Source organism: Panthera pardus, unplaced genomic scaffold, assembly GCF_024362965.1.
Source record: "Panthera pardus isolate Hobbes unplaced genomic scaffold, ASM2436296v1 HiC_scaffold_20, whole genome shotgun sequence".
Lineage (NCBI taxonomy): Eukaryota > Metazoa > Chordata > Mammalia > Carnivora > Felidae > Panthera > Panthera pardus.
This window is the reverse complement of record NW_026526766.1, coordinates 42,150,634-42,163,058: the sequence shown is the minus strand read 5'-3', so window position 1 is coordinate 42,163,058 and position 12,425 is coordinate 42,150,634. Positions and strand designations below refer to the sequence as shown.

The 12,425-nt window shown below is 36.9% G+C and overlaps 1 protein-coding gene across 2 annotated transcripts in view; it reads right to left on the bottom strand.

The window, feature by feature from the left end:
• Positions 1–3,297: 3,297 nt before the first annotated feature.
• CNTLN (centlein) overlaps positions 3,298–12,425 on the bottom strand; it is a 315,491-nt gene continuing 306,363 nt past the window's right edge. For both annotated transcript variants that reach the window (XM_053907969.1, XM_053907970.1), the window contains exon 26: positions 3,298–5,464. In XM_053907969.1, the coding sequence (XP_053763944.1) occupies positions 5,363–5,464 (102 nt within the window). In that variant the 3' untranslated portion in view covers positions 3,298–5,362. The remainder of the gene's footprint in view (positions 5,465–12,425) is intronic.

Below are 12,425 nucleotides of genomic sequence, written 5' to 3'. Positions count from 1 at the left end.
GTGGGTCTTTACTTCCAGTTCAGTGGAATCATTCCTATGTCTCCTGGTGGAAGCATTTGCCCCTTTGGTGTTAAGACCTCTCAGCCAGCAGAGTATAAGGTCATGGGGATAGGAAGCAAACATTTTGCTAGTGAGTCACTAGGACTAATAGTGAGTGGTGCCACTCCCATTTCTATCCCTTGATTCCTGGACCTGGGAATCCTGGCTATGGATAAAGCAGCACCATATATTAGATGCTAATTCAGAGCATATACAGCCTCCTCAAGAATCTTGCCTCAGCCCTGCAAAGTACTGCCACCTAGTACTGCCACAAAGTACTGTAACTGAGTCTTCAAAAGCTACTCTACCATTCTAACTAGCTGCTTCACCATGGTGGGGAATGCAGTAAGACCAGTGAATTCCAAGAGCCTGGGCCCATTGATCCATTTCATTTGCTATGAAGTGAGTTCCTTGATCAGAAGCATTGCTGTGTGGAATACCATGATGGTGGATAAGACATTCTGGAAGGCCACAGATGGTAGTTCGGGCAGAAGTACTGCTTGCAGGGAAGGCGAATCCATATCCAGAGTGAGTGTCCCAGTAAGTACAAAATATAGTCTCTTCTATGATGGAAACAGTCAGATACAGTCAACCTGTCACCAGGTAGGTGGCTGACCCTGGGGGATTTTGTCAGATCAGGGAATTAGTGTTGGGTCTCTGATTCTTGAAGATTGGACACTCAATAGTGGCTATAGTCAGGCTGGCCTTGGTGAGTAGATGTCCATGTTGCTGAGCTCATGCATAACCTTATACCTGCCACCGTAACCACTTTGTCCATGAGCCCACTGTGCAATGATAGAGGTGGGTGGGAAAAGAGGCTGATTGGTATCCACAAAACAGTTTATTCTACTCACTTATTACTATCCTCCTCTGCTGAGGCCACCCTTTGGTAAGCACTCACATGGGACACAAAAATCATCACCTTTTACACCCATTCAGAGAGGTCTATCCACATATCTCTTCCCCAGACTTCCTTGTCACCTTGTTCCAAACATGTTCCTCCCAAGTCCCTGACTACTTGGCCCATCAATCAGTATATCATCACATGTATCTGCTGATGGGTAAATGAATAAACCAGCTGTGGTACATGCATATACTGGGATGCTATTCAGCAATGAAAAGAAATAAACTATGGATATACACAATTTATATGGACCTCAAGGGCTTATGCTGACTGAAAAGACCTATATACTCTGTGCTTCCATTTATATAAAATTCTCAAAATAAAAAAATTGTAGTGATGAAGAACAAAAAAAAAAATAGTTGCAGGCCTTAGCGTCAGAAGGGGGATATGAATGCTAAGGAGTAACATGAGGAATATTCTGTCGATGGAATAGCTCTGTATCCTGTGCTGACAGTTATATAATCTACATGTGTGACAAAATTTCATAAAACTATCCCTCCCCAAAAGAAGTGAATGTGAAAACTTGTAAAAATCATTTATGGTCTATATTTGAGTTAATAATACTCTCCCAATGTCATTTTCCTGATTCTGACAATGTGTTATGGTTAAGTCAGGTGTTATTCAGGGAATCTGAATGAAGACTACTCAAGAATTCTCTATACTACTTTTGCAATTCCTTATGAATGTTACACTATTTCAAAATGAAAAGTTATATAAAAATAAAGGAAAAAGAAAATGCCCTGGATGTACTTTTCTTTTTCTACCTTGCTCCCAACACTGAATTAATGAGCAGTGTCAGAACTAGTACAATAGGAAGAATGGAGAGGATTCCTTATAAGACAAAGGATGTTGACAGGTGTATAAGATAGGGAACATACAGTGGGGATAAAACTCCAGAAAAAAGCTAGGTCCCAAACCAAAGAAATTTGTCAAGGCAACAGGAAGATTTTTTTTGTGCCCTCAGATTGAGTAGTAGTAACCTAAGATAAGATATTGGAAGAAAATGTAAACTTCACTTACATTAAAAAAATTTTTTTTTATCTTAACTAAATCTCATTCCAAAATATGCTGAGGGGCTCCTGGATGGCTCGGTTAGTTAAACGTCTGATTTCGACTTCAGTTTAAGTCATAATCCTGTGGTTCATGAGTTCAAGCCCCTCATCGCGCTGCATGCTGACAGGGCGGAGCCTGTTTGGGATGCTTTCTCTCTGCCCCTCTCCCATCCCTTTCAAAACTAATAAATAAGCTTTAAAAAACATGCTGAAAGTGCTTTAATTAGGGTCAGGTGGTAAAAGGTGTCTGTTCCTCTGCCAATACCACACTTTTAATGTAGCTATAAAATACATCTTAGAATTGGGTAGAGTGATTTCCCCCACTTTATTTTTCCTTAAATCTTTGTAGCTACTCTTCTTCCTTTGCCTTTCCATACAATTTTTTAGAAGACTCTTGTCTCTATTTTCAAAATATCTTGCTGTGATGTTTGTGGGAATTGTATTAAACCCGTATATCAATTTGGAGACAACTGGCATCTTTGCTATATTGAGTATCCCAATTCATGCTCTCAGCATGTCTCCCCATTTATTTAATCTTCTTTCATCAGTGTTTGTAGTTTTCAGTATACAAGTCTTAGACATGCTTTGTTAGATTTATACCTCAGTATTTCTTTTTTCTTCTTTTTGAGGAATTGTGAATTGTATTTTAAATTATGGTTTCCACACATGTATTACTAGTTCACTAGTATATAGACATACAATTAATTATTCTATGTTGATCTTGTATCTTGAGAAGTCACTTATTAATTCTGAGGTTCGTTTATTCGTGTATGGAATTATTTATGTAAGAGATAGCTTTACTTCTTCCTTTCCAATCTGTAGGCCTTTTATTCCCTTTTCTTACCTTACCATGCTGGCCAGGATTTTCAATATTTTGTTGAATAACAGTGATGAGAGTAGACATCCTTGCCTTGTTCCTGATCTTAGGGGAAAGTGTTCAATCTTCCATCATTAAGTATAATGTTAGCCATAGGCATTTTGCAATCCCATCAAATTGAGACAGTTCTTAATTTTGAGTTTCTTCTTTTCTCGTGCATGGGTATTGAAGTTTTTCATATGTTTTTGTAAAATTTTATGATCATGTGATATTTCTCTTTAGCCTGTTTACATGGTGTCTTACATTGATTGATGTTTGAATATGGAACCAGCCTTGATTTTGTATCTTCTGCCCAATATCCCTCATAAACAGATAAAACAATTCTAAACAGAATTTTAGAAAACTGTATTCATTTTCTATTGCTGTAGTTACAAATTATCACAAACTTAATGGCTTAAAAAAGCAAAATTTATTCTAATAGCTGGGGATGTGCAAAATCAGTTTTATTAGGCTAAAGTCAAGATGTTAACAAATGCTGTTTTTTTGTTTTTTGTTTTTTTTCCTGGAGTCTCTGTGGTGGACAATCCATTTCCTTGACTTTTCCAGTGTCTGGGGATCACCTACAGTCTTTAGTTGATGGCCCCTTTCCTCTATACTTAAAGTTATTGGGGTAGCATCGTCAAATTTCTTTGTCCTTCTCCTTCTGTGGTAACATTGCTGTCTGACTCCTCTTGCCTTCTTCCTGGAAGACCTCAGGCCTGCATAGAAATTCAGTCACATTTTATCTTTGTAACAAAATTCTTCTGTGATCAGATATTATATTAAAAATCTTGTAATTTATTTTCTTACCATTGTTTTCTTGTGAGTTGGAAATTCTGTTATGAGTACTTAGTTCAGTAATGTCCATATACAGTGCATTCTTTCAGCATAGGTATACTGTCACTGTATAATAATCACAATGTTTTGCCATCTAATTCAATAGCAAGATAATCCACACTCTGCTATGCTGTAAAAAATGTCACGCTGACAGCCATTTTTCTCTTCTTTTCTTGTTTTGACATGATGGGTATATATTTTTCTTAAAAAGCGCAGTAGAGTAGTATTGTGGCATCTGAAATGCTGTCAAGTTGTAACTGTATTTTCCTAGAATTGTGTCATTGTGATTTGTAGTGTGCTAAGTAGTGCAAAGTGACCACAGCATCACATATGGTCTGGGCTGCATACTCACTTGCACTACTGTAGCTTGAAAGCAGCCATGAACAATACATAAATAAATGACCATCACTGTGTTCCAATAAAACTTTATTGATGGACACTAAAATTTGAATTTCATATAAACTTCACATGCTATAAAACATATTCTCTCTTTTTTTTTAAACCATTTGATAATGTAAAAATTATTCTTAGCTTGTGGGCCGCACAAAAACAGGCGGCAGTCCAGATTTGGCTTGTGGGCCATAATATGCCAACCGCTGCCTTAACCTCAGGGGATCTGTATTCTAAAGGGAAAGGGGAGGAGAAAATAACATGAAGACATATAAGTGAACAGGTAAAACAGCTAATTTTCTGTGATAAAGGAAATTAAGTAGTAAGATGGCCAGGGAATGTGTCCCTCAGGAAGCAGATAAGGTGATCCTGAATGATGAGAAGGAGCCAGTCATGAGAAAAACGTACAGACTATTCTAGAAAAGAAAAAGAGTAAAGGCTGGAGGCAGGCAGAAGTTTGGTGAATTAGAGGAACCAGAAAGATCATGTGTGGCAGGAATATAGCAAAAAGGTGAAATGGGGTTAAGAGTATTTGGAAATCTAAATAAAGATGATATCGTCATTAGGAATTTGAACTTAATTAGTTGACCACAGTAGGAGTTATGCTGGATCTAGCCTAATTTTATACACTGGGCTTGTGGTCCCTTGCTAATTTAGATGGCCACACAAAGCCTTGTGAATTTAAAAAAAGAAAGGGAGAAAAGGAGAAAATGTTTTTATTTTTGCCAAGTAGTTCTAGGAAAATACAGTGTCTCCTACATAATCCAGTATATTGAGAACAGATATAATTGGACCACACAATTTATTTCATTAAATTCTCATCCTTAAGATATGATGCTTCGTTTTATATTTGCCAACAAAACAAATTGCTCTTCATTGGATGATTTAAGGCCTTTTATACTGGTTTTATGTAAATGGTCTAGTTTCTTACAAAACTTAAAACATTAAGTCCTCAGTTTACACCTTTTTCTTCTTATATTCAGGCCAATTTGTGTGTCCAAGCTTGCTCTAATTTCTTCTACTGCACTGGAAGGAAAATCATTTTTAGGTTTGCATTGATTTGTGGCAATATTTGTATTCAACAATCAAATGCTACACTATTTCCTTTAAAATGGCTGTGTACTTAATTAGTTTCACTTGTTCAGCAATTAGTTTCAGAGACTTCTTATTTTGGTATTGAACCTGACTATTGATAGTTGGAGCAGATACAGGATTGCAATGCATTTCTCCAGTCCCACCACACAAAAAGTTTTCACATTTGAAAAAAAGTTCTTCATCATAATATCATCTAATATCTTTCATAATTGTGAAATATCCTTCAACTAGTTTCTTTCTTTCATTTATTTTCTCCAGTACTGCTTCTAGCAAATATGAGGCAAAAGGAAGCTGTAAGAGAAACACACAAAAAAGGATGATCAAAACTCTATATTTTCTTCAGCTCAAAAACATACACTAAATATCATTAAACCATTAGAACTCAGCTATCTGCAACTTTGCACCCATAATGGCACCCTTCTGGGTCTCTTTTCAACTGATCTTCCTGGTTAGTGTGGGTAATTTTGTCTTTTATAATAAAAATGATAAAAGAGCAGAAGTAAAATGAAAAAAGATAAACGCCTTATTGAACAATTCATGGTTTACTGACCATGTTAATGATGTAATCTGCAATACAAGCAGCTGAGCCATTTATCTTCAATCAGCTGATCAATAGCAGGTTACAGTCATCTCCAGGGCCCACAGGCCCACCGAAGGAGTACTGTATGCTCATCACTCATAAAAGAATGAGAGAGAACTATCAATACACTTGTCTGTGTGAGAGCCCAACACCTCAAGAGTTGTAGGGTAAAATTTCAGAGCGAAAAAAAATGGCAAAAGTATACCCATTGATTAAGATGTTATAGAAAAGTTTGTTTGGCACATCAAAGTGTAATACACATGTTGCAAACTGCTGAGTTTATGAAATGTAGAGTACATTTTTAAATTTCATAATTTATATAACTTTTCTGGTAAAGTTTCATTGTTCCCTCTGCTTCCCTGGGTTTCCTGTAGAAGTCTGAGTCGTAGGATACATGTCTGGGCTGTAAGTAGAAGAAAAGGGAAAAGGGTCTCCAATTACCCCCACACTCCACCAACTTCCTTTTGTCTCCTTCCCAGCTGTCTGGTCTCACAGAAGAGGTTTATAATAATTAAGACATTCATTATGCCATTTCTTGGAGTTGCCCTTTTGATTAACCAGCAAAAGACCACTTTTGTTTCCTTGAATATGTTGACGGGGATGCTTCCCATGCCCAGTCCCCTTCCCCACAAGGGAAGTACCATCAGGCCCTTTTTTGTGCCAGGATGACCAAAGGGAGCATCCATCATCAGCACCTGACCAAAGACCACTATAGGAGGTGCTCGGCTGTGCTCAGCTGGGGTGATTATAATTCACTCAACCAACCAGAATGGCCTTTTCGAATTTGAACTGGGAGTAAACAGAAAAGGTTGGCCAGTGGCAGTGAAACAACAGGCCAGACAAACAGATTATGCAGGCCACGAATGAGAAGCGGAGACCAAAGCTGGTCCATAGGATTGCCTCAGATCCCAAGTTTCTAACAAAAAGGTTCTAGTTTAACTTCTTTCTCATCTTTGTAACAAACTGCCTTTTCTAAGTCAATGCCAGGAGCTTCACACACGGTCTTCCATGAAACTTACTACTGAAGAAACCACAAGATACCAAAATATCACATTTCTTTAGTTCTGAAGACAGACTTGAATAGAAGATACATGCATTGAATTAAAAACAGCTTTTTTTCTGGGAAAGAAAAAACCCCTACTACCCCATTAAATATATACACACTGTGTTTGCATTGCAATGTCAGAAATATGAAAATGTGGGGAAAATGCATCTTAGAAGTAAGGAAGAATGTTAGACTCCCTTCTGCAAGGTAAGGATACTAACAGCAAATCATTACTTTGACAGATTGCCCTTCTGGGATGCAGAAAAGAGTCATATTTGGCAAAACTTCCAGTCTTATAAATTAGATAATTTAAATTCTCAGGGCATTAATATTAGATGTTAAAGGAATGCACATACAAAATAATAACAAAACTATCAGGCAACCTTCTTTATGTTGGCCCTGGCTATCAGTACCATATGCATCCCCATCAAAAAGGCAGATAAACAAGATGTTTCCTGGTGGAAATAAAATGTAATTTCCTCAAGCTGTTCAAGGGAAAAAAGGGTCCTCTGACCAAATAAGTTTGGGAAACAAACCAAACCTTAAAAAGTTCCTCTATTTCAGGATCTCTTAGAAGCTTTAAGATATTAACAGACACTGTAAGTCTCCAAGCAATGTAATACTCTGTTTCTAAATTCATTTGTCCATGCTCTTCTCATGGTCTGTTTATCATGAGGAACTAGCAATCCATGGAACACACTTTGGGAAACATGCTGGTTCTGTAATTTCCTATGTAATAATGTCACAGTACTTTCACCAGGCCACAATGTACTGACATTAATCATCTTATTTGCATATTACACTTTCAAGTTAAAACATAAACCTTTTTATCTTGTGATCTGAACAGTTTTCAACATGTCATGTACTTGGAAATTTCACTTCCTTTTAAAAAAATCTAGCTCAAAGAATTTCTCTTCCAGGAAGCCTCCGAGGTGGAACAAGAGGTCCATTTACTAATTTACTACTGACAACTCACTTTATTCTCTTCCTCTGGCTCTCAATAAAACAAAAAGCCCCACAGTTAAACACAACTGTTTGTCAATCCTGTTTTATTGGATTGTAAGCTTCTTTTAAGCTTTGTATAGAGGCTAACACATATAGATTTCAAAAAGTGATCAATCTTTTAATCATGATGCACGGTATGTGCATATCTATCTGCCCTTAGAGGTTCTTCTATTTCTCTGCAAATAGGTCAGAAGGATATTATTATCTGTCTATATATAATATTAAATTAAAATTCATACATCTTACAAGTTAGTTGGAGATGTTTATTTTAATTCAACCTTTCTATTTCCTTTTTCATAAACCAACTCTGAATTTCTTTCTCCAAACACAGTGCTCACTCTATTTGCTTTTTATGACTTGTTGTTCCCTGGGAACTGTAAGTCCAGCTCTCAAAGAGGCCTTTCGAAAGGATCAACTGTAATTTTATAAAATACAAAATTAATGTAATTTTATAATATAATTGTTAGTAATTGAAACAAACCTAGAAGAAGACTAAGGAAAAGTCAGATTAGAAAACATTTCATAAAATATACTTATTGTTTTCAAATGAATATGACTTATTTTTTACAAATGAACACTATAACTCAAAGTAACTGTTAACCAAAAAATTTTAAGCACGTGTCCCTCCTACTTTATAAATTGTTCCTTATTCATGGAGTAGACTCAAAACATCCTCAAATAACGAGTGGACCAGCAGTATTGGTTTCAAAAATAGCTTCTCTTGCCAAGTGTGCACTATTCTTTATTTGGCAAACTTCTTTCATAGACTATACAGATAAAAACCTTTGCTTAGTCTAGGATGAATTAATGAAAATTCTTGTTTTCTGAAAGTGGTTAAGAATGGGATTTTTAAGTTCACTGGCTATTTTAGCTAACTGAGAATAATCACTTTTATCATTTACAGATTATTGTTAATTCTTAAATCTTACAAATTACAGGCGCTCAATGAGTTGAGCCTCGAACTCTTAATTTTGGCTCAGGTCATGATCTCATGGTTTGTGGGATCGAACCCTACATGGGGATGGAACCCCGTATTGGGCTCTGTCGCTTCGTGTTCTCTCTCTCACTCTCTCTCTGCCCCCCACCTCAAAATAAATAAACAAACATTTAAAAAATCTTATAAATTACAGTTAACCTGAAGACTGATGGGACATAATTTAGTCTACTGTGATTCACAGAGTTCTTCAAAAGCTTACAGTATCAAATGAACGTCAATTCTCAACAGAGAGCTATAGATTGGGTGCAGTTAAGACTGTCTTTAAAATACAAAATGCCTTGGAAAGTGCTTTAAAAATTCACATGGTCTGTTTGTTTGCCCTGTTTTTTATTTGTTTTAACAGCAAAACGCTTTAAAAACATTAAGAAGACCAGGAGACCGGAGTCTAGATGAAATGCAAGGTTATCTCACACAGGGTGTTTAGAGTACATTAAAATCTCTCTACATGCATTCTAGAGGGAACTCCCTCAGACACAGAAAGCACCACTATTCTTTCATGGATAGGATTTTGGAGTTGGACTGAAGTGGCAGCAAGCTGACTGGACAACAGCAGCCATACTTTCTCACTTGCCCCATCAAATGTATCCGAAACAACAAACCCGACAATTATGCTGCCTCGGGTTTCATCTCCGATGGCATATGCCAGGGACTATGAAGTCCAGAAAGACTGCATGATTTCTTTCTTTCTCTTGCATAACAAAGGAGAAGGGATACTCCTGGGTATGTCAATACAGAGTCCCACAGGCTTGAACGCTTCAACATCACGGAGAAGATGAGACAGGTGAAGAGTTGATACTGTGTGAGATTTCTTGGTATGGAAATTTAACTAGGACACCGGAACAACTGAGCTTTGCTTGGTGTGTGGTGTGGTCTTAAAGTGGGTCTTCCTAATCATTCGGGCTGTCCCTGTTGCAAAAGATGACTTCTATTAGGGAGCGATTTCCCCTGATTTCACACAGATTTCCAGCTTATCTCACATGTAAACACCTACAGATGTTTGCCTCTAGGAGCTGGTATGCCACTGACACAATCTCAAGTTTATCACTCACACTCGCAAGTTGTCGTTTCATTTAAGTGTTTCTGTATAAAGGTAAGGCATGAATGATGGTTGCAGACCTTTGAGAGCTATATTGGAAAAATAACCAAGCCTAACGTCCATGACTATAAAACATAGATAACTTAACAGCATGAGCACTAACTGGAATGTGCTTTTAACAAAAATCTAAAGAACAAGATGAACATTTTAACCATTTTCACTCTTGTTTTTGGTTTGAAAACTACCACCAAGAAGATACCACTTTTAAAACACAAATTGACTTTAGCTTGAGTCCTATTGAAAATAAATGTATCTCATTTCATGTAGTGTACCTGCTTTTACTGGAAACATGAAAGAAGGCTTAACATTGTTAAATTAAAAAAAAAATCCCAGGAAGGCTCTGAATGGAGAAATTTGACCTCTTGCTATTTCAGCTAGATGTAAGAAAGCTGTGTGGGTGGCTGAGGGAGTGGGTTTACGTGTGTGAGCAGGGGTGAGTGAATGTGCCTGCATGTGCTTGCATGTGTTGTAAGTACCACACAGAAAGTAACAGACTAGATGTGTTCCGAGTTCTAAGGAGAAACTTTCAGTTAACCTTCAGCCTGGAAGTTACTCTATTTACAAAAGCCAGGGAGATTTATAAAACTCTTCTCACTGCCATATTGCAAGGATTCTGTAGAAGGTAAGCATATTTTGCAGAGAGGGCACTGGGGAAAGAGCCATTTTAAATTTCAGCATTTGCAAGATCTGAAGCATCTAATAGGAACAGGGATATTTAAAGCTAAAGAAAAACCACTGATTAAATTCTGTACTTTAAATTCTCAACAGCTGAAGGCAGAAAGAATTTTTTATATGCTCCCAATGCAAGAAAATGATCTCCAAAAAGTGGACTAAAATGGACTGAATAAAATCCAGAAAAGGATTAGCAAATAATAAAGAACAGGGCTAAAACAAAATGAAATCAAGACACATTTTCTAGTCATTCCCGGCTCAAGGTTTCTATACAAATCCTAGTAAAGAACCATATTGCATTTATAACTGTAATTATTTATTTTGCACAAGTATACATATTTTAACATATATACCCATAATTCTGTTCAATTTAATTGTTTAATAAATTTCACAGTTTATATATTTTAACTCTTTTATTGTCCTTCACCCCCAGAAATGTAAACTCCATGAAGGAGGTGATTTTTGTCTCCTCTGCTCACTTCTGTACTCCCAAACCTGAAACAATAATGTAGGAGGCACTATGTACATGTTTTTTTTTTTAAAAGGATTCCATAGTATAGGTTCAGTGTTATCTCCACTAACTCTCTGTTACCTTTTAAAGTCCCAAGTAAAAAGTACTGTTTCACGTATTATTAAGGCCTAAAGGCAAAGTTAAATGACCTTTATTACAATTTTATAATTTTGAGGATAGAATGGGCAGAACAAATAAACAGTTGTCTCTTAGAAGGCAGAGTATAAATGACTACTACTAGTTTGGATATGTGAGAAGGTAAGTATTAGTCAGAGCCTAACAGAGGGACATCTTATGTGCCAAATGAAAGGAAATCACTTATCTCATTTGTTCATAATTATGACCAGGAGACAGAAGTTCAAATTCAAATGCATTTAAGGCAATCTCTGCTAATTAATGGTAGAGGAGATGGCATATGCGATATAAGAAATTTATTTAATTTACTTTTTTTTTTAGAGAGAGAGAGAGAAGAGAGAGAGAACAAGTTAGAAAGGGTCAGAGGGAGAGGGAGAGAATCTTAAGTAGGCTGCATGTTCAGCATGAAGCCTGACGCAGGGCTCGATCTCTCAAACTGTGAGACCATGACCTGAGCTGAAATCAAGAGTTGGATGTTTAACTGACTGAGCCACCTAGGAACCCCTATGGAACTTATTTTTAAATGTACTCTTTTCTCTGGGGGCACCTGGGTGGCTCAGTCAGTTAAGCATCTGACTTCTGCTCAGGTCATGATCCGTGGTTCTAGGATTCAAGCCCTACGTTGGCGTCCATGTTGATGGCTCGGAGCCTGGAGCCTACTTCAGATTCTGTGTCTCCCTCTCTCTCTGCCCCAACCCTGCTTGTGTGTGCTCTCTCTATTAAAAATGAATAAACATTAAAAAATATTTTTTTAATAAATGTATTTTTTCCTCTTTTGATATTAAAGAGAACATTTTTTAAATTAATATATAGTTCACATAACACAAAATTCACCACTTTAAAGTTTAAAGTTTAAATATATCGTTGGTTTTTGATATATTCACAAGGCTGTGCCACCATCGCCACTATCTCATTCTAGAACATTTCCATCACCCTCAAAAGAAACTCTGTACCTATGAGCAGCCACTCCCTGTCTGCCTGCCCCCACCCCGATCTCCATGGTAATCACCACTCTACTTTCTGTCTTTATATAGATTTGCCATTCTGGACATTTCATATGAATGCAGTCAGACTATATGTGACCTTTTGTGTGTGGCTTCTTTCACTTAGCATAAGGGTTATAGGGCTGTGTTGTAGCATGTATTTACTACTTCATTCCATTTTATGGCAGAATAATTGTCCATGTATACATACGCCAAATTAATCCATTC